Source organism: Pezoporus occidentalis, unplaced genomic scaffold, assembly GCF_034315485.1.
Source record: "Pezoporus occidentalis ecotype Australia unplaced genomic scaffold, CSIRO_AGI_Poc_V1 ctg59, whole genome shotgun sequence".
Classification (NCBI taxonomy): domain Eukaryota; kingdom Metazoa; phylum Chordata; class Aves; order Psittaciformes; family Psittacidae; genus Pezoporus; species Pezoporus occidentalis.
This window is the reverse complement of record NW_026915932.1, coordinates 4,641,687-4,664,296: the sequence shown is the minus strand read 5'-3', so window position 1 is coordinate 4,664,296 and position 22,610 is coordinate 4,641,687. Positions and strand designations below refer to the sequence as shown.

Sequence of the window (22,610 nt, the reverse complement as noted above, 5' to 3'; positions counted from 1 at the left end):
CCCAGTGCCTGCCCTGCCTTTTCCCCGTCCCGACACTCGTGTGCCCCTTGTCTCCTGCCCGGAGGCTGGTGCCCAGCCTGCAGCCTCCAAGCCCCATCCGCCGCCTCCTGCTTTCTCCAGGCACTTTTCTCGCCGCCCCCGTGGCCCAGATTCAGATGGCCTGAATTCCCTGCAGCCCCGTGCTTCCTGACTGCTGCTGTGAGGCTGCTGGGGCACGGAGCCAGGAGGCCGCCTTCGCCAGGGTAGCTGGTGCAGCCACTGCCCCAAGCCCTACCCCCCCCGCAGCACGGCTGCTGCCAAAATCCACAGATTTATCCTTTCTTTCCTGATGCTGGTTAAGAAAAAAGGAGCATGGTCGGTACTGATCTGAGGGGGCTGGCAGTTCCAAAAGAGCAACTGTGTTTGCTGGGAGGCTGACACCCCTGCTTCGCTTACTGAGAGGGGGCTCCTGCCAGTTGCGATGGAGGCGCTGCCCAGCAGAGGTGATGGAAATTCTAAGAATAAAACTTGCTTGTCCCTTCATTATCATACATTTTGCTCTGCACAGAACCGATGCAGACTTCTAAATCCATGTAAGACCTTTGAAGCAACTTCTCTTCTGCACTTGTTGATCTACCATGGCTTTGGTAGTTTATTTTCCCTGCTGCTGTGAGTAGGACTGGTACAGTGACAACGTGAAGGAGAAGTGAGACCAAGTATCTGCCTTTCTAAAGATGAGGCCAAAAGGTAAGAAGACAAAAGAGATATCATATACTTATGGCCACGTAGGTCACTACTTAATCCAAGCACCTTCAAAATCATCCTCCACATTATTTTTGGTAGAGGAAGAGAAGTAGCTATCCTGGTACTCCAGAAGGCAGTGGGGTAGTTACGGCTGAATAAACATAACCTTTTCAGGCACCAACACAGCTCATAAAAGACACCTGGTTACTATGGAAACCCCAGCAAAAGCTTCTCAAACAAATGGGAAATCAGTACTACTTTATACTTGGCAAGCTCAGCCTGGATGGGTGGGAGAATATGGTATCCAAACCTACCTCATCTCTCTTCTCTGGGATATTTACTGCTGCCTCAGTTTCACAAATCATTAACACTGCATTGCTTCAGGTTTATTGCATTTCATGATGCCATTTTAAAATACTTGTGAAGGGGATAATGAGACAGTTGCACTGAGAGCAGAAGTAGCCTCAGCTGAACTATCTTTGGTGGAGCTGCACCCATGTCTTCACATTCATCTCAGTGCACCTACATAATCAGAATAAAAATGACTACCTAAATAACAGTACTGCACTGCTGGGATTATACAGTAAGCACGTATGTAAATAAATTTGCCCTTCAATTTACCAAAACACAACACTGAAAGGGAATCAAGGACCTTTGGCGATATGTGGCCTGTGTTTTGCCAGTATTTGAATGAAACAACTTTGCTGTTGCATTGCTGCTACTTTAACAACCATGCTTTAGGCAGCTCCCAGGTAAGGAATATAGACCCAGTACTTTAGTTGCTGCTGTACCTACCCAAGGGCGTTTATCTGCCATTTAGATGCAACTGTAATTTAAGCTGCTTCTCAGTACCCTTGAACCTGGCAGATCACTGAGGCCCCTCAAAATCTGGATCTCTCTTGTCAGCATTTGCAAACTGCCAATGCTCTGATGCTGTTCCTAACTACCCCTTGCCTGCATCCCATAGCCAGGTGTGGTGCTGGAGGCCCAGCCTGGCCATGTCCTCCCCAAGCAATGCCTACACCATAGCTTCCCCACAAGTCTCCAAAGCACACACCCTGCCATGGGAGCTGGAAATCTTTAACTTGGGTATTGATTCTGCCATGTTTATAGGACATAAAGTTGAGATCATGCCATCCTATCTAGCTTTGCCAACCACAAGAGATGAAGTTCTACATAAAAGTATATTTATTGCTAACTTGAATGTTACGATAGTTGTCAAATAACACAGTTTCAATTACCTGGATAGTGTATTTTGTGTTGCTTAGGCACAAATCATTTTTTTCAGAAAGATATCACAAAACTCATACAGTGTACCTGGTGTCTTTCATCTAAGCAAAGATGGTGCATTTGCTTGGAGTGAATTGACAACATATTTAAAGTAACAAACATATTTAGATTTTGAAATTATGTTATTAATTACAGCACTTTACAGAACATTTAATTTATTAATTAAGCAAACTTGCTCTGCAAAAGCAAATCCAAGGTAACCTGAATTCTCACAGAATAAAAAAGATGTGTTTAATGACTTGTGTATGCTTTGTAAACTTGCGTAATCAGAAAGAGGATCTTGGAAACAGGACTTGCAAAGTCTGCACAATATTTGAGGAAGCAGCACTTAAATAACTGAATGACTCTTTTAGTCATGTTTCAGTGAGAAGTAACACTGCTCCCACAGCTAAATGGAGCTTCTGAAGCCAAATAATTCATTGGAACCAGCAATTAGACAATTTTGGTTAATTAAAAAGGCAATGTCTACAGTTAAAAAAAGTAGTTTATTTTTCAAATGCAGAGGAGCCATGTTGCTATAAACACCTTACATTAGGGTATGAGATAGTGCAAAAGGAAGACAAACTCAATAACTAGGAGCTATTAAAGAGAGAAAATATCCTGAAGTCACTGGAAACACTTTAAATTTACTATGTGAATAAAAGCGAAATTGGTACTATTGCATCAAATACTCCCTTTTGAAATGCAAGAACTCCATTGGGTCCAGTATTTCCATGCTGTGAGCACAAAAATGAAGGAGACTGAGAGAAGTGGGACCAACCTGCATAATGTATTGCAGTCTTCGGAAAGAATTGTCTTAATATGAACTCATTACAAGAAGAGAAACTCCAAAATTTGGCACAGTAAAAGGAAAACTAATAGAAAAAAAAATCCATATCTTCTTACAGGCACATTCTGGAACGCAATACATCCTGGAAATACAAGTTCACACTATTTATTTAAGCAAAAGCAAAAGATCTCTGGCTGGGAGCAGGATTTACCTAATGCAGAACATCTTAGATACCAAATAAAAAATTATGCTTGGATTAAAATATTAGAAAGTCTAGGTAAAAATTACCTCATCTTAGTGAGATTTTGACATGAAGTCACCCAAGTTTAATTGATCATTTCCTGATCTGGGCTCTGGCTGGTGCCCTGGCCACCCCAGCAGTGCCTGGTCCAGCTGAAAAGAGAGATTCCCTCAGAGGTGTTGCGGGGCACACTCGAAAGAGCAAAACCAGGGCTGAATTTCCTGGCATGGGCACAACCCCTGCAATGCTCAAGTATGCCTGGAGACTAAATAAACCCAAGCAGAGTGGTTCTACAGCTGTCTTGTCCCTACAGTGCTGCTTGCTGTCTTGGGAAGGGGTAAGGCTTGGGGAAGATGCCTTATCCCACTGGGGGGCTCATAGAGCTTTTTAATGAACCGGTTTGATTTCAGAAATTTGCGATCAAGCTGTTCCTCTCCATCTATAAGCATATTCCTACCTTCCTGTCATGCAGCCTCAGCCTGAAGCCTTATAGCATTCCTTTTCTTCATTTTCATATCCGTTTGGAAATTGACTAAGTTTCTGCTTGTTTGTTCTAATAGAACACCACCCATTTAGCCATAAATGCAGATTTCTCCACCAATTGTTTTGGTTTGTATAAAAGTCATGTAAACTAAGAGAGAAGCAGCCTCCAGTTGTAGGGCTGGTCTCCTTTTGCTAATTGCAGATCCTGAACTTCCTTTGTGCCCAGCTGCAGATGACAGCCCAGGCTGTGCCTGTTCCCAGCTAGTTCAAGCAGTGATGGGTGGTGGATTTATCCATACAGGAAAGACCAATACTCTTTGAGTTCACTTGAGGAAGAACAAGGGTTTTAGAAAATGCCCTTGTGCAGGAATATAAGCATCAGTCAAAGAAACAAAGAGGGTGACAAGGACATGGTGTTTGCTCGGTGAATGGGAAGGGGAGAGCTCTGGTGGGTCTTGGTCAGGAGCTGGTGCAGGATTAGTGCTTCCTTTCCAGGAGACAGGAGGCTGTTGCATCAGTAATGAAGCTGCAGGGCTTGAATTGCTCTAATTAGGCCACCACTGCTAAGGGATGTACAGGTTAATTTCTCTCAAAACAGTTTTAAAGTTGATGTTCACTGACCGGATGCAGCTTTGTACAGATCCTGCAATGCCTCTCAGGGTGTTGGTCCTTGAGACTGGCCACGTGGCAGAGCTGCTGTGCAATGGTCATGCCTTCTTTGCACGTGATGCCTGGCTTTTTGAGAAGATGTCCTTAAATATTGCCTTACTTTTCTATTTAAAACACTGAAATGATATCACACTTGCCCTTATGCACCCACAGCGGGTTTGGGAGCCTGGCCTTGCAGACTGCGGGGTGTGGTGGCTAATGCTCAGGACAAGCATGACACATGCTCCTCTGTTTTTTTTTAACAAATATTCCTGGCAGCCGGGCGTGAGGCTCTGCTCAGGGGGCCCTGGGTCAGCAGGGAGGGCTGGGGTGGCTTTTGTGCCTGGAAAAATGTTCTTTGGTGCAGTTCAAGAGCCTGCAGAGACTGTCTCTTTTCTGTGGCATTTTTGATCTCCACAGGGGAGAGAAATGCCTGCATGTCCCTGCATAAGCTAGGGGCAGAGCATGTGCATGTCCTTGTGAGCGCTGGTGCAGACCCATGGGAGAGTCCTCACACCACTGCTTCCCTCAGGGTCAGTGGCTGCACCGTGCTCCTGGCACTGCTCCCTCCATTGTGTGTGGCAGCCGGGATGCAGCTCTGCCATGTCTTAAAATGTGGCCCAGGCAATGCAAGTAATTTAGGTACTTCTGGAGGTTTTGCCTTTAACCTCTTGGATACAAAAGAGGACTCAGGTCTGGGGTTTTGCCTTTTACTGATGAAAGGGATGTCGTATGCTGGTGGAGGGTGCTGTTAGCAGAAGGCTTGTTTGGTGCCAGTAACAGCATTGCTCTCTCCTGCCTGTCAGGCATTGCATATTGGATCCATCTAAATAGATGGGACATAAGGTGAGATTATTGTGGGGTGATGTGAACGTTGAGATAAATACAGTATATGAGATAAATACAATATTTTAATAACACTGACAACAATTTTCCTTATACATCCCTGTGGTGGCTGGAGCTGAGACCAGCTCCGCCATAGTGTGGCTCAGGTAAGCTGCAGTGTGGGTGTATGTCAGCAGGTTTGGGGGGGATGTGGGTGGGTATGTGCTGTGGGACGTGCTGTAGGACAGGAGGAAATGAGCTTTTGCACCTCAGCGTTTGGAAACAGGGTTGACTGCAAGTGCTCTGCCTTAATCTGCTGCTCCCTTCTCTGTGAGATTTAGGTGGCGGGCATGGTTTTTTTGTCACTTTGTGGCTCAGGCATGAGGAACTCAGAAGTGCAGCTGGGGCCTGGGCTGGGCTGCTGCTAATGTGAGGGCAAGTGCCATGCTGCTTGGCGTAGGTTCAGCAGGGCTGGGGCAGCTCCCCACCGTGCTGTGACCCCACTGCTCCATCTGCACCCCAAACATAGCACCAAAGGTTCAGGTTGTTTGTGGGGAAAGGTGGTTGAGATGCTCCACAGGTATTTTACTGCCTCGTAACAGGACGAGGTGGATCCCAAAGCCTGTCCTTGTCCTGTCCTGTGAAACAGCTGAGCATAGCCTTGACGCCAGCTTAGCGTAGGCCCCACATTCACACCGGCGCTGACAGGGCATAAGGAATCCTGGACCCAAAGCGTTGCTCCCTGCCCTCCGCACCCCTTCAGTGCCTGAAGCAACCTGCGCGCTGGCAGGGTCTTGCGGGGCAGGGTTTAAACCTTTTGCAGAACAGGAGGAAAAAGTTCCAGCTGCTGTGAGAGGGAGGCCCCAAGGCGGCCTCCCCTCAGGGACCCCTCCACCCTCCCGGGCAGCGCACACTGAGCGCCAGCGGGGAGGGTTCACCTCAGCCCGGGAGTAGGACGGGGACCACCGGGGCCCCTGCGCGTCCCCTGGGGGCACCCCGCAGGTGTCGAACCGCGGCTCCCCAGAGGGTAGATGCAGCACCACGGGCGCCGCCAAACGGCTCCGCACGTGGCCCCCACCGACCCGCGCCCGACACGCGTGGGCGGAGCGGCGGGCGGGGCTGGGAGCGGCGCGGGGGGCGGTGCGGGGGGGAGCGCGCCCGCAGAGAGCCGCGCTCGGCGCCCGCCCGGCAGCGCCTCCCGCCGCCGCGGCACCATGTGGCAGCCGGCCACGGAGCGGCTGCAGGTAGGTGCGGGCGGGGGGGGCCGAGCCCGAGGGGCTGCCCGGGGAGGGTGGCGGGAGCGGGGCCGGCCGAGCATCACCCGCCGGTACTCGGAGTTTGTTGCAACTTCTCCCCCTGCGTTCGCTGGAGGGTGGGTATGTGTGTGTGTGTGTGTGTGGGATCGGGGACAGGACACACGCACACAGACACGCACGCACATACTGTGCGGGGGGCACTGCCCCGGCGGCATCCCGAGTCCCGGCTGCCGCTGCCCGGCGGCTCCGGCTCTACCGGCGGCGGCGGCCGCTGACACCCCGGCCCCGGGAAGCGGCGCGGCTCGGGGGGTTCCGTTGAGGGAAGCGCTGTTCAGAGGGTTCTCCACGCTCACTCCTCAGGTGAGGGGGGAGCCCTGCCGACCCGGCCCGGCAGCGCCTGAATCCGCGATGTGGGGAGCGGAGAGGGGGGTGGACCTCGCCGCGGTCGCACAGGACCCGCAAAGCGGGGTGAGTGGGACACAGAATCCCGCAAGAGCCGTTTGCTGCCCCCAAATCTACAGGTCCGGGTGGTTCATGGGAACTTGGGTCCCTCCTGCCGCTCCGCCGCGCCCCTCCGGGCGGCCCGTACCCTCTTGCAGCGGGTCGGGCTCTGCTTGTCCTGTCTCTGCCTTTTTAAATGTATGCTTTTATGCGTATTTCATATTCCGGGTGAAATCTGAGACAGGCAGAGAAGAGTAAGATGAAATAAAACTCACTTTGTAGTTCCTCTGTGTCGAGTTCATAGAGTTTTCCCGGGCAAGTATCTACTGAGAGAGAACTGGCGATTTTAAATAAGAATCAATGGTCTTAGCAGATGACAAGAAAAGGTGATTATTGCCACTGCAATTAAAATTGAGAATGTAGTTTGATATCATCAGGCAGAAAATTCAGCAGTTTAATTTTGAGTTGATAGCAAAGCCAAGCTGAGCAGGTCCGTGAGCTTTAATCTGTATGAGCCAGTAATGGAAATAATTCCAGTTCCTAAGAAGACATACTTTTTCCTCTACAATGAGAAACTTGATTATTACTGAATAGGAATGATGTGCTATATCCATAGTTGATGGATTCCAGGGTAATGACTATGCGAGCACATTGTTACTGATTTATTTCCCTGTGTTAGCCAGAAACCTCTGCATTAAACACAAGCAGCAAAGATCACCTGTGTTAAGCAGTTAATGATCTTGGGCTGGTTCTGGAGGTGGGAGCATTCCTGGGGGGGTGCTGCTGCAGACAGGGACCTGAAGTGAGGCTGCACCCAACAATTGTGGACAAAGGGGGAGGTGAGGGAAAGAAAAGGGGAAAACTGTGTTCAGCAGTGTTGTGCTGGTCTGGATCATACGGACAGGCTTCCCCCTTTGTGGAATTAGGAGGTGTTATAATAACAAGATATCAGAAGTATATAATATAATAACTGATATCAGAAGTATCTGATACTGTCTTGCAAGAGCATGTAAGGCTAAAGAGAGCCATTCTGCTTATGTTTTTGCAGAATAAGATTGTGAGTATAACCTTATTTAGCTGCTTTGTACGCCCTGCACAGAGGTAAGGGGTCTTGCCTTAGGGAGTTGGTGAGAAAGGCCCTGTGCTGTAGGAATCAGGGCTGCCTCTGGTGGGAGGATGCTCACTGGGTCTCTCTCTTACCTGTTGCAGCACAGCACAGGTCTGCAGAGAGGGGAGCCCGTGCTCCTCCATGTTGCTGAAGGGGAGCCATGAACACCGAAATTCTCAGCAGTGGCCACTAACTTTGCACAGCCTACTGCTGGTTGCCTTTGGCTGGAAGCTCCAGGCATGCTGAGCCTCCCAAAATGCAGAATGCTTGTAAAGGCAGTTCTTACCGACAGGAGTTGCTGGAGAAGTACATGAAGAGCTGTAGGTACTCCAATAAAACAAGCCAGAGGGATCCAAAATTGCTGAATTAAATGATGCTTTGGACTTGTCCTAAAATGTGGAGAAGAAAGCAGCCTTGGAACAGCCCATAGTAATTCCGTGTTCACACAAGAGGTTAAATAACAACATAGTGACTGGTGAACAAAATGAATGCAGTGACTGGAAGGATGTTTGGAGTAACTAGGATGTGATTATGTAATTGAAAGCTGAATCCTAATACATATACACATGAGCCAGAGTTCCATGGGTAATAAACTGTCTAATATCCCCAACGCCTTTGGTTTATATTTGTTTTCCCCTCGAAAAAAAACTTTGAAATCTGGTCATTTCAAGTAGCCAGGTCTCCCCTTCTGTCTCTGAGAATCACGTTGTGCACCGCCAGCCAGCCAGAGCTCCTGGCAGCACTGTGGCCCACTGAGGAGAGCTGTGCAAGGCAATAAATACATGTTTTTATCCTTCTTTCTCCCCTGCAACATGGTAATTCTGTTTCAGGTGTCCTATGTTGCTTTCTTTGTGTCTTGATCTCTCTCTCTGGGCACCCAGCTGCCATGAAACAAATCCTGGTGCCACTAGAGTGTTGAAGGAGTCCCTCTGCTTGTTCCTGGCATCACAAGTCCTCATTGTGGCTGGCAAGCATGTGTTGAGAGGGTGCTGGTCATGGGATTTTGTTGTTGTGGTGATGGTGGGTGTTTGATCACTGAGTAGAGTAGATGATGCCTTACGGTCTCTATTCATGTATTCTGTCAATATAGGTTATGCCAGATAGCTACTGTAGGATATTTGGGGAATCAATGATGACAGGTCCAGCCCCATCTTCTATAGCGCTTCCTCTGAGTTGATGCATGGGTGCAAAAAGTGTGGAGCCGGCATGGTTTTCTTGATGTTTTAATGTATGAGTTGCATGTGGCATGGTTTTCTTGATATTTTAATGTGTGAGTTGCATGTGGCGTAATTTAGACCCAAATGTGTCTTGTGTTTATATGTAGCTGTGGCGAAGTGCAGGTCTGTTGTTAGTCCATGCTGTAGCTCTATAATCAGTAAAATGGTAGAGAAAATATTTTCATCTTTCAGAGTATTTCTTTTGGCCTGGTTCAGTAAGGGAAAGTATGAAGCGACTTGGAAGTGGATGCCTGTTGGTACGGGTCAGTCCTACCCTCGTTGCTAAAGCAAGCTCTGTGTGTTTTAACTTAAATAGTGGCGAGCATCACAGTGTGAAGGCTCCATTCATGTTCTGACAAAGTGTGCAGTGGTCATCTATTGCTCTTAGGTCTCCTTTTCCAGTCCCATGCAGTGTATGGTAAGGCTGCACGTTCCCGGTCTGTGGCTGTTTGTGTAAAATCTACTTTTGTTCCAAATGTGCTGAGTCCTGTCAAGTTTCAGTTTGTGCTGAAATTTTTGGCATTGACTAGGTGGGTACAATTCTAGTAGTGAGGTCAGCAGCAGAGCTCATGCATACGCAATAGGAATGAAGCGTCATTGGCAGCTCTGTTACAAAAATGCAGTGAGCTGCGGCATAAACTGGACTTATCCCCACTGCTGTCATGGACACTTGCTGCTGAAAGCTTCGTCTGCTGCTGAAATATGCCCCCCTTCCTGAGGCTTTGGTTTCTGGTTTTGCTGGAATAAGCAGTGATCACTTTTATGTTTTTTGGTCACTTTGTTCTCCATTCCACTTCTCTCTAATGGAAGCTTTTCCTGTTATCCTGCTGCTTAATGAAGAAGCCTTGCTGTTTCTGGAAGATATGTTGAATTGAATTAAATGAGTTAGAAGGATAAGCTAGAAAAACGTAAATATCCAGTTTTCTGGGATTTCCTTGAAAATGTAATACAGTGAAGCCTGCTTTTTCTTCTGCTGTTCCTTTCCTCTTCTGTGATTCTTTCACCTATAGCAACATTGCAGTTATTTGTATTTTCTCCAGAGTTAGCGGGACAGTCAGTTAAATGGGAAACTGCACAGCTGGGACTTTGCAGGAATATGCCATAGAGATCACCGAGTCTCTGGTGTGGTACTTGAGAAGACTTTGATTTTGCAGGTAATACAGGCGTTAGCACTATTCATGCTTAATGTAAAAGAGATGATCTGGGATTTTGTCTTTTCTGAGGATTTTTTCCCCTATAATTTCTGTGGCAGCATTCCTGGTTTGTGTTGAGTAAAATGCGGGTGAACATACTGAACATGTGTGTGCCTCCCCATCTCCTTCCTGGCACAGTGGCCAGGGAGTGCTTCAGGTTTTTAAGACTTGTTCTCCCTCCTTGTAATGCTGGAGCTCCCGTCCAGGGCTTGCTGTGGGCATGGTTTTCATTGCAGTGTTTGCAGTAGACCTTATAGATGGTTCTAAGTATGCTCTGATTTTTGGCTTGCAGTCTGTGGAAGCGGCACTGGTTGAAACAATGCCAGAAATCTTCTGAAATCTTTCTTTAAAATTATTTCCAAATGTACCCTCTGTGCTGGGTTTGGGACTTGAGGGTCAGGAGCCTTCACCAGTGCAGCTGGGATTTTGGAGCCGCTGGCCTCAGCGATGCTCCCATGAGGACTCTGAAGTAGGTTTTGAAAACAGGCAAGATCTTCGAGCAATTTTGTGTGCCTGTCTGAGAGATGGCTGCTATTTGCTTTGAAACCTAAATTTTCTTGGAAACTTGATGCCAGACATTGTTTCTAGATAATAAATCCCAGTGGGTGCATAGTTTCCGAGGTCATGCAGTTTATAAGCCTGTTTATAAGTTTTCCTGCTTCTCTTAACACGTGTGGGTAATAGGGATCGCTACATCCAAATAAATTTTACCCTGGAGTGGGAGACACAGCGGTGCTCTTCCTGCCTAGCCTCATGCCATAATGCTAGGCATCCCTGAGCTGAGCTGTGGCCACCAGCCCTCCTTTTGGAGTTGCTCTCGCTTTTCTTCTGCAGGTGGTACAGTTGGTGGGGTCAGGTAGTGAGGAGCAGATAGGAGTGCTGTGTTGTGGAGCTGTCTTCCATAACTGCATCCTGTCCCCGCCTGTGGGTCTGGGTGGGAAAACGCTGCTGTTTCAGATGCTTTTCTCTGGCAGACAGTTGGCCCTGGCCAAGCTGTCATTTGGTTTGTACCATCATCTGGTCCCCTTGCTGCCCACCACTGCCCTGCTTCAGGGCTGAACATTGGTTGGTGAAGTGGCTTCATGAGGATGTGCAAATAGCCAGGTGTTCATGGTAGGGCATCAGTGATTCTCTGCCTGCTCATTTGGAAATTCAATATTCTTACCAAAACCCAATGTTTGAGGCCATTTCTGGGAAAAGATTTAATAGCAGATGGTTGCAGTGTATTCTTATATTGCTAGAATTTAATTCTTTCATAAACTAGAGTTCTGCATCTCTTCTAGTGTACTGTACAATGCTATGGGGGAGAGCTGTGGGTGGGCAAGATGAGAGGAAGAAAAGTGGGTGATGGAGGTTAGGAAGCTCAGGTCCTTCTTTACTGGGGCAAGTTTGATTCCCTGAACACAGTGATTTAATTTTGCCACCCTCTAACTTGTGCAGCCTCTCTGAAGTCCATGGGAAATGAGTTTGTGTAAGGTTGCTTTACCATAGTCTTTGATTTGTTGGTGTAATTTACCTCCAAATCATTAAGATACAGCAGTAAAAACACATTATATCTATTAATGGAAGAGAAAGAAATGAAAGCATCAGTACTGGGGGTGTTGCTGCTCACCGTCTGGCCTGCCTGTGGGTGCTGCTCTGTGGGGCTTCATAAACACATTGCTAGTTTTGTTGGGATTTGTTACTGTACTCTGTAACTGCATCTTCAATATTCTGATACTTTTAGGTTTTGGGATGACAAACTCTGTTGCTAAATACATGCACATTAAGTGCATTAACTAATACACATCAGATGTCTTTCCCATGTCAGGAACATTGAAACTTTTCACTAAAGAAGAGTCAGCTCTGGGCAGACTTACACATGTGTGGTGGCATTAATGTATAATCACAGGTGCAATTGCTTTATGACAAATATTTTCATGTATTCAGGCATAATGTGGTTTTAGATGCTGTTGGTGCTTTCAAAATCAATTTCTTGTCTATTTTATGCCCAGTATTTGGATGCATATGTATGTTAAAAAATGCAGTGTACAATCAGTTGAAGCAATAGTTTTACATTTTTTAAAAGCATATGGAAAGCCTCCTTTTTAAACCAAATACAAACAGGTTGTAAGTGTAAAACACACAAACAGCTGTCTAGGAAGAAACTGCTGTGAGACATGTATAGCAGGACTGATACTATTACTGAACTCTGGTTTCATTAAATATTATGTCAGAAGGAAAAAGTGAAAAGTATTTGAAATATAAGCTTGAGTCATGTGGATGCGAATGTCCAGGAAGTCTTATAGCCCAATGTTTTGGCACTGTATAGCTTCAGGATATCTTTCAAGGCATCGGATTTTTTGCATTAGTTTGCTGCTATGACTTTACAGCTGTCGGGGATCTTTAAAACAAAGCTGTGTGATTCCAGAAACCTCATCTGGCACCACTTAGGTTGGGCAGTTCCTTTTTTCTACATTATTTATTCTTTGTAGAAAATGAATGGCTCTGGAAAAATGCTAATTTTGGGAAGCATTCTATGACCAAAAGAAAATCAGAATCATTGATTGTCTTGTGGAAAGCCCCCTAGAAAATGATCTTAAGAGTTTGTTTATAGTGTACTAGTAGTTTCTGTTTATGAAGCTGACAGACTGTTTGATGGCCAAGAAAATAATAAAAAAAGTAATAATAAAGCAATGATTTCCTTGAAGGAAGGCAAACCAAAGCATTCAGTCAAAGTAATTCAGAATTTTAACAGCCTGTTTCTTATTTTCTCTTGTCCCTGGTGGCAGCCAGCAGGACAGTCAGCAGTGGTGTGTCCAGAGTGTCACCATTTCCTTCCAAGCATGATTGTATTTACAGCAGACAGACCTTCGGCCGGGTGATGGGAGGTTTGCTATGCTGCTGAGGCTTTGTGCTAGCATCCCTGCACATAGCGCAGTATGCTGGTGACCTATAATAATGGAACTTATTTGCACTTCAGATAATAGCTGCGAAAGTTGCTGGTGATAAGGGTGTTAGTCTTTTGGGCTGTTTCTGAATAAGTGCGTCAGAACTCTTTGACCAAAAATTTTAAATGCGGGTGATTGTAAATGTGCCCTGAGAAGATCTAATATGGCTTTTCATGGTTCATTTTTCCTGCTGAAACACTGAAAATGTGGAGTGGCAAATGCAGATCTTTGGTGCGTGAAACTGAAGAAGAAAAAAAGTTCTGTATTGCTGGTATTTGATATTCCTTTAATGATGACATTCCAACAAAATTATACACAGTCTTGGAATGGTTAAGTTGATCTCATTGCTCTGATCCTTGACTTAGCAGTTCAGTGATGGCTTCTGAAGTGTTGGTCTTTCTGAAAAGCTCCATACATGTTTTCATCAGGAGGATTTAAACAGTAACTGCTTTTCTGACAATTATTATTGGTGGTAATAATTCCAGTGTCAATTTGGAAACATAAAAATTTTGCTTTTCCAGCTGTTTGCCTCTATTCCCTCACAGGCTTCCCCTACTCTGTTGTGCTGTGTGCTTCAATGGAGGGGGTGGGAGGTCTGGAGCATGTTGAGGACCTTTTTTGGGCTGTTTCACTCCCCTCTCACAACCTAATGTCTGGTTGTGCTTCCAAAAATGTTAACAGCTACATTTCTGACCTGAGTTACTAATAATGAATTTTACTGAGTGAGCTATGCTGCAAGTGCAGTGCTGTTCAGTTTGGGATCTTTGTGCTATAGCACTGGCACAGTCAGCACTCTCACATCATGCCCCTTCGTGGTATTGGGTCTCTGTCATGCCAGACAATTTTCCAGCGTCTCCTCATGTGAAAACATTTTCTCCACAGGTATTTGATGGGAGCTGCCAAGAACACTGAGAACAGTTAGAAAGTTAATTAAGTGTCCTGAAGCTCAGATTTGTGGCCACCTCCTTTCTTCCTGTGCCAGACTCCCTCAGCATTTCAGAGATGGTTATTCCATACGTTTTGTGTGAAGCCTTCAGAATTATCCTGGAGTTAGTTTCCAAGTATTCAGAGCCTCCATTTAGGGCCAGGCTTTTCCAGGGTGTGTTTTACCTGGTGGAATGAGCTCTTCTGAAAACTTGCCCTGTCATTTAGTGCCTGGAGAAGGGAAGTGATGTTCAGAATCTGGTCCCACAAACGGAGTAGCTGCTGTGAAGATCTTGCAGTGGGATCTGGTCCAAGCTCCGCCGGGGTCAGTACCAACCTTGAGCCTGACTAGACTGCAGAGCAGGGCAGTGATCCTGCCCTTTGGGCTCTTACAGGAGATCAAGAAAGTTTGTATAGTCTCATTTAAAAGAAACATCTCTGCATGCTATGGAACTTCTTCCCAAGAGTGTTGGCTGGCAGAAAGCCAGGACAGAGGAGTTTGAGGTCTGTGTGGGATCCCCGTGGTGGTGGCTACATCAAATACATCATCTGGGCCTAGAAGTTCCTAGCTCTCCACTCCCTCCCTGAGTCTGGGTGTTGAGACACAGAAGGGACAGTCGGACACAGCATTTTCTCTCTGAGCAGCTCTCAGCTGCTCTGTGGCTTTCCTGTAGCTGCAGACCAGCTTTCCTGCTGTCAGGATTAATCTGTGCTTTCTGAGACCTGAAAATGGTTTAGTTTCTTGGGGAGGGGAAGTAACCCCTCCTTTCAGTTATTCTGGTTAAAAAGCCAGGCAAACAAAACTTCTGTTATTATCCATCAAAACTCTCCACTCCAAATTAATATGCTGAACTTATTTTCTAGTGTTTTGTTAAGAAATTTTGTCCTCAGTTTTCTAGTATTTTCTTCTGTTGGGGTGAGGAACACCATGAGAAGAGTTGTGTTATGATGTGCTGGTTCTTCTGGTTCCAGCTTGGAGGTGGAGAGTGTAACAACAAACAGCAAAATTGTTAGAAAAAGATACATCTGATTACAAACCCAGGGGTTTTAATCTTTTTTTCCCCCCTCATTTGAGACTATTTATTTAACAGAACCTTTTGCCCATTTTTAGCTTTTCCATCTGGATTTTTTTTTTTATTTTAAAGCAGAAAAGTACTTTTTGGGACTTAGGCAAACACCAAGCTGCAGCTCCCCCAGCTGCCTGGGTGTTGGGACATAGAATGTACCTCTGCCGCGGCTCACTGCGCAGTGCATCAGCAGAAGATCGCAGTGAATTTCTTTCATCTTTCAGGAAAATGTCATCTTAAGCATCTTTCTTTTTTCCCTAGTCGTGGGAATTTTCTGTGCTTGACTATAAATTTGAATCAGAAAATATAGAAGCTTGAATCTTGTCCCAGTGCTTTTAAGAAGGAGCCTGTACCAGTGTGGATCTGCACAAGCTTCAGTTTTCACAGCTGTGCTCTGTTGTTTGGATTAGAATCAGAAGGAAGAATATTTTGAAAATTTTATGTCGGTCCTCTTGACAGTTTGGTTGAAAGGGCCTATTGAGCGTGGTACCATGTGTCTGAGAAAATTCTGATAGCACAGACAGCTTTGGTGCCTCCTGCTAAAATGAACTGCTGGAGGGATGAACAGGGCAGTTAAAGAGTGCTGGGTGATTAATTTTCCTGGTAGGCAATGAAGAGTGAGCTCAGCAGTGATTCCTGAGACACCTGAAGCCTGGTGATCTTCCAGCTGAGGACAAGGCACAGGGGACAGCCCAGGCATTGAGCCCGACTCCTTTGGAAGCTGGGCTGCCCCCGGGAACTGTGGATTTGTGACCTGGGCTTCCCCAGGCTCTGCAGCACTGCCACTAAGAAAGCTGCCTGTTGGCATACATGGTTGGGATGATGGGAGAAGCAGAGCCCTCACATTCTTGATAGAGCATCAGTGCTGAGGTCTGCAGAAGGAAAGCTACTTTATAATAGATTAACAGTTCTCTTTGACAATATGTGTTAAATCACTCGGATTTGGGAATGTAGGGCTTATCTCCGTGCAGAGGGATATGCCTTTGAATCTGTTAACTTTCACCTTGCCATTTGAGATGGCAATGTTACTTTCCAGTGGTTTATAAGGAATTTTAGGAAATGTTTGTGAGTGACCGTTTTATTTTGATCTGGTGTTTAGAGGCTCTTTTTCTCGTTAAAGAGCCTGAAGCCTATGCTGGGACGTGTAAAATTTTCAAAGGACAACATTTTAATCTTGTACCTCTAAAATACAGAGTTGCCATAGAAGGAAGAGTGGCACAGTTTAAAAGGTTACAGGAAACCATGTATGTTCTGTTGTTGCCTTTCCCCGCAAGCCTTGTGTTGTAATATTCACTTCTTTCTCTTTCTTGTAGCTTTGAGGTTGTGTGTAACTCCTTGTGCTTCCCCTTCGCAATCCTGCAGCTCTTGGCTTGGTAGCAGGATGCATGGTTCCAAGGGGTTACCCTCCTGCAAAGACCTGGGATTTTGTTTTCCTCAACAGCTAACATGGATGGAGTTCAGATAACTTCCTTGGGGGTGTCCAGTTGGGGACTGGGGCTGCCTGGTGTAGGAAATAGCATCTCAGAAATACCAGTCTTGCTACAGGGTCTGCAGAGGCAAAGGGCAGCCTTTCTGGCCATCACAGCAAGCTTGGGACCAGTCTCTAAATGAGCAACATGACTGCCTCTCATAAGCAAAGGAGATGAAAAGACTGGGCACTTCATGACAGTGAAAAATATGCACTGAAGTTCTGGTTAGTTACTAAATTGTTCCTTTCCTGAAGCCACTCTCCCACACCCTTCCCCATGTTTAAAATGCTGACAAGTTTCAGCCTGAAGAAATGATGGAGTTCTTCTCCCCTAAGAAGAGTCAGATTTGAAGAGGTCATGAGCTGCAAGTGCCAGGTGAAATGACTTACGGCAAGACCTTCATCTGAAAAGAGGCATCCTGGAGTTGCAGTTTAGGGGTTTCTCCCCCATGGTTGGACAAGCTCCCACTGTTTGTTTTTTTTTGAGCCTGGGACTGTGCTCCAGCAGGTTAGAGCAGGGGTGCTCTGGGGCACTGAGGTTGGTATAGGTGAAGGTATCTGGGGACATTTGTCAGAAAGGCAAAATCAAGGAAAGCTTTGGACTAATGTTAAAAGTTTTGTGGAGATGTAGAGCTTCTGGGAGTAGAAGAAGCAGCTGGGGACCAGAGAGTGGTGAGCTGTGAGTGATCTGGGGTCAGGCACAGTCCAGGAGCTCTCTAGAAACCTTGCACTGAAGCAGCTCACTTCTGGTTGGTTTACATTATTTTTCAGAGGGAATTTATATTGTTTTTCCAGGTTATGATTTTTATTTCTCAACATCAGAAGTTATTCATGCTGCTTACATGATACTGGAAAAACAGTTACATGCAGTGGGCAGCGCTGGCCAGGGAAATGCCCATACCTTGTTTATTCTGAAGTTTACTGCCCTCGTTCTGGAAGTAACAGCCTGACCTTTCATTCCTCTGTTATGGTCTGAGGGTGTTCTTACATGGTTGTGGAGCTTTCCAAGATAAATGGAGTGAATGTGGTTTGGCATTTAAATCACTAATGTTGTGTCAAGCTAGAGATTTCAGAAGCTATTAATGTCTGAAGAGATGTCATTTTGTTGACTTGGGCATAAACTTTGCCCCTGTCTATATGTGGGCCTTTTTTCTGGTCCAAATTCAGCTCTCGAGGATGTTGGTATAAACTTAAATGCCATTGCTAATGCCAGTGGAGTTACTCTATGTTTCTTTAACTCTGACTAAGAAACTTAATATATTTTTAAGAGTCAAATTTTATCTGATTTGTTTGTTTTTCTTTGTTGTTTTTTTTTTTAAGAGTAGTGATATGCGACAAGGCTTAATGTCTAAAAGAGCTGAACTGAACATTTCTGTATGATTCTTTTTTGGAAAGGGCATGTTACTGAAGTTATTCTGGACTGGGTCCTAATGCTGTTTGGATAAGGGGCTGCTATATATCTGACAGGATAGTCTCTGACATGTTGTGAGCTTGCTGTCTGCTTGCATAGGGGAGGGGGGAAAGCTGCTTTACAAAATACTTATGGAAGTGTTAGTAAGCCTCACAGTCGCATGGTTTCTCCCCTCTGCAAAGGGAAAGAGAGTGTGGATCCCTTGCAGGAGAGTCAGTGCAGGGCTGTGCTGGCTGCCCTGGTAGCGGTCTCTGAGCATCACTGGCTGTCAGCCTCAGAGCCCCATGGTGCCTGCAGATGTGCCCCAGCACAGTGTGCAGCCTGCGCCTGGCTTCAGAATATGTTCGGTTTTCAGCTGAAAACCATATTTTGTGTTTGTGAATTCAGTCTGTTTCTGAGGCCTTTTCTTACTTTTATATTTTCCTGTGACAGAATATGTTTGGTTTTCAGCTGAAAACCATATTTTGTGTTTGTGAATTCAGTCTGTTTCTGAGGTCTTTTCTTATTTTCATATTTTCCTGTGAAAACTTTGTTCAAAGAGCTTAAAATGCCCACTCTGGTTTTTATTTTGTTTCAGCATTTCTCGGGAACAGAAAAGTTTCTTACCCAGCAGCCATCATTACTGAAGTTAGAGAGCAGTCTGCCTCATCCTGGGAAAAAAACCACATTGTTCCTATGTTTTCTTAGTCTCAAATCCATACATGGGACAACAGGAAAGTACAGTCATATTCTTCCCTATTAGCCCAAAATCTATCTAGTGATTTTATATATATATGTGTATATATATACAAATTTTTAAACAGCTTTCTGGTCTCTTTACTGAGCTTTAAAACTCAGTATAGACCTGCATAAAATCAGACTGAAACTTTTGCTTTAAAATGACCTAGTCTTTGCAGTGCCTTACTGGTGCCATATCTGACTTCCCATATCTGAGTTTGAGGAGTCAGATAATGAAGTTAGTCACTGTTACTCATTGCAACTGTACTGCAGAGCCATCAGTGCAGAGCTGTTCTGCTGTGTAATACAGTTTCCAGAAAAATTAGTCTTTGTAGCATCCCAGTTACTAGGTGTCAACAGGCAGTAGTGCAGTTTTATTTAAGTCAGAGTTTTAATAAAGTCCCTTTATTAGGACTCTCTAGCTAAAGGAGGAGGTAAAGACTCCTTTCACAGTGCTAGTGGGCTCAGCTGGCCAGGGAGGGAGCAGGGCTGTTGGGACTTTTCCAGGAGACTTGGCCACTGTTTTGCAGTGGGAACAAACTGACACAGAACAACTTGTCCATCTACTGGAGGTGTGGAGGAATGATTTAGCAGCATATCATCACCTCCTTAATATAATCATTTTTTCCGCTGTGAAAGAGGTGATTGCAGCGCCCCCAGTGACGAGGTGACGTGCGCTGGATCCTCTACTCTGTGCAGGGACGTTATCCTGATGAAGAGGGTGTGATGCCGTCTGCACCAGAATAACACCACTTGCTTTGCCTGGGTGATTCACAATACTTGGCATTGTTGTCACATTCTTTGGCCCTTCTAATCCTTCCTGTATGTATGGACATGAGCAGGGTACAGAGATGCTAAAGTCCAGATCTCCAGCAGGGCAGGGAGTATGGCTGGCAGCGCACACTGCTATAGAGGATTGGGCTCTAATCTTGTGCTCTGTAAAAGTTTCATGTACGTAGTGGTTTGTATGGGTCCAGCCTTTGAACCAAGCTTTGGAAGAATTTGGAGGCAGGCGTCTGCCTGAGACTGCTGTGTCACCCAGTGCCTTCAGTTGCCTGCTTGCCTTGATAGACCTGACTAGGAGCTAATGGGCTCTATAGGGAGAGACTGTGCAGTAAATGCTGTGCAGTGTCTCACTGCTGGGGCTGGTTACCCCATGTGGTGGCTTACTGCACCCTGTGTAGAGACCCAAGGTTTGCTCTAGGAAATATTTAATGCTGTTCTGCTTTGTACACCTGGAAGTCAAAACGGAATATGGTTTTTCTAGCTAATCATAGTCCCTTGCAAACTAATTGTAAGTAAAATAAAGCAAAGAGAAAGCATGTGGAGTCTGGCCAGTGCTTAGTAATGTCTGAACCAACTCGCCTCCAGTGCAGGATTATTCCTCAGACTTTATTTTACTGAACTTTTGTGGGATTTTTAAGTTTTACCCTGTGTAGCTTATCTTAACTTTCACTGCGTGGTTGTTGTTCTTTGTGTTTGGGTTGTGTTTGTTTGTTTGTTGTTTCTTTTTCTCTAGGCCAGTGGGTCAATAAAAAGAATTATTTTAAACAGTAGATGTGGGATTAATATCTTGTTAACCCTGTGTTAACCCCTAACACTATGTGGTTACTAGTATATTTATTCTTATATTCTTGGTATGTAGCTACAGATATGTGGTAAGATTAATGCTAAATTGTTAGCACTTAGTACTCAGTTTAAATAAAGTCAGTTTGTCAGTCTGCTTCCCTTTTTCTCTTTTTTTTTCTTAATTGGCAAGAGTATGCACAAGCAGAGATCAGATGGCCAGAGCCTCCAGAATCTTATTATCTTAATTGAAAAATGTCACCCTTTGACATTAATAAATTATTTAGCGAATACATGATTTAGTCACTGGGGAGAAACGGAATCGACACAACCATCCTTCAGTTCTAGATGATAATAATAAACTACAGCACAGAGCTCTTAAGAATTAATAGCTGTGAGTGTAGGACATTATCTTTGTGTATTAGGACATCTCAATTCTATTTGTAGGACATTATTAGGACATCTCAAACTCTATTTGTAACATTTTATTCTGGAATACCTTTACCTAATAAAGACTGGAAGGTGCACAAAGGACATCCTCCTGTATCTTCTGGTGTTGCTTTTTGGCTTTTTACAGTCTGCAGATGTGTTGCCAGTGCTCTGCCTCTTTTAAAAAAAAAAAAAAATCATCAAACTGTTTTGTTTCTGTTGACCATAGTTCATTTACGGGAGGAAATAAGTTGTTTAGACAATATTCGGGGATTATCCATGTATTGGACTACCACAGTAAACATGTAATTAATTCTCATCAAAATGTACACTGTGCTCTGTGCATGGTTTTTATGGAGTCTTCTGGAAAAGAAAATATTTGTCTGTCTAAAAAGCATTTCCTACCCAGTGACTAGCTGTAAAAGAAACAGCTTGAAAATATTTCCTGGCCGAAGGAAAGGATCAGTACATACTTTTAGTTTGCTGTTCTGGTTAACTAAATCACTATGTGTTTTTGTAGCGCTTCCTCAGTTTTTCTCAGTTTTATGTACCTCATATTAATAAACATAGGTACAGAAATAACAGTCCGTCTGAGCCTGCTGCTTTGATCTTTTTCATTTGCTAACACCAGTGCTGGGATTTTGTAAAGGATAATCTGAGGATTCAGGCTTGGCTTTGCTCCTGTTTGAAATTGCTGTTAAAATACTGACAACTGTGCTGCTGGAGCAGGGGCCTGAGGATTGTGCCTTAGGTTTTCTCCTTATATATTTTTTTTTTTTAATTTTTTTTTTTTTTAAAGAACTGGATCTGTGGCCAAAATACAGCATTAATGTGTTGAAGGAGATAGGTGTGTAGGTGAGCGCTCCTGATGGAGCCCTGTGCGTGATATGTGCACCACACACAGGTTTGCAAGGATAAGCTGGATTTTGCCATGGGACGTGTTTTGGAGGACAGCCAGTGACAGATGGGTTTTGATGACCAGCTTTTCCTTTATAAATGAAAGTGTAGTGTTTATTTATGCTTCTAAACCAGGTTGATGAAGAGCTGTTTGCAGTGCCAGGTGACATGCAGCTGTTGGTTTGTAAGGGGTTAAAAGATGGGGTTTCTTTATGCTGTTACTAGTCAGCAAAGGAAAGTTGGGGTTGGTGATACCGGTATTTCCAGAAAATGAGAAATCAGAGGTTGCAAATTTGTCCTGCAAATTTCTGATCGGCCTCCCCGTTAATGCAAGGGTTTTGCTGTTGCCTTCTTTGCCTGCTGCAGTTCTTTATGGGCCAGTGTAGGGGCTTTAAGATGCTTTCCGGGCAGTATTTTGCTGGCAGTACTCCCTCTTAGCAAGCTGCCCTGCAAGTCCCCTGAGCTACCCATAACTCAGGAGCATGAAATTATTCCAGATTGTGAGTGCCCTTTTCCCTCCGAGTTTTCCAGTATTAGGTGTTTTCACTCCTGCCCTCTCCCGGCCGCTGCTCAACAAAGCTGCGTATTGTGTGTGTCCTAACTGGGTGCTTACTGGGTGACTATGCAGCACTGCCATTTTCTTGGGTCCCTTGGCACTAAGGTTTCAGTGTCATTTTGCTGTTGTATCCTACTGCAGATGACTGCTTACTAATCAGACTGCGTGTCTGATTTCTTTGTTGATCCCCAGCAGAGCTGTTTGCCTTCTTTCAAGTCATGTATCCCTTTAGCCTTACCCTCATAGTCTCAGATTTCTGTAGTGCCTCATTTTCTACAGACGTGTGATCACTTGTGATTTTCTGACTTAAATTGTTGTCACTTTTTTTCAAAGTTGGCTTTTATCTGCTACTGTTGCAGACAACAGCTAAAACTGTGATGCTGAGATGCTCAGAAAACCTGTTGGCAAATGAGGTAATTCCAGAATTTATTCTCTTTATGCAGTCTTTCCG

The 22,610-nt window shown here is 45.0% G+C and overlaps 1 protein-coding gene across 3 annotated transcripts in view; it reads left to right on the top strand.

Moving 5' to 3' along the window:
• The first annotated feature begins 6,068 nt into the window (after window positions 1-6,068).
• Window positions 6,069-22,610, top strand: part of PID1 (phosphotyrosine interaction domain containing 1) — an 88,181-nt gene continuing 71,639 nt past the window's right edge. Inside the window, exon 1 of one of the 3 annotated variants that reach the window (XM_062638949.1) lies at window positions 6,069-6,223. In XM_062638949.1, the coding sequence (XP_062494933.1) occupies window positions 6,194-6,223 (30 nt within the window). In that variant the 5' untranslated portion in view covers window positions 6,069-6,193. Of the gene's footprint in view, window positions 6,224-6,334; window positions 6,356-10,011; window positions 10,156-22,610 lie in introns of those variants that run through there. The other 2 variants (XM_062638951.1, XM_062638950.1) reach the window with 2 other exon arrangements.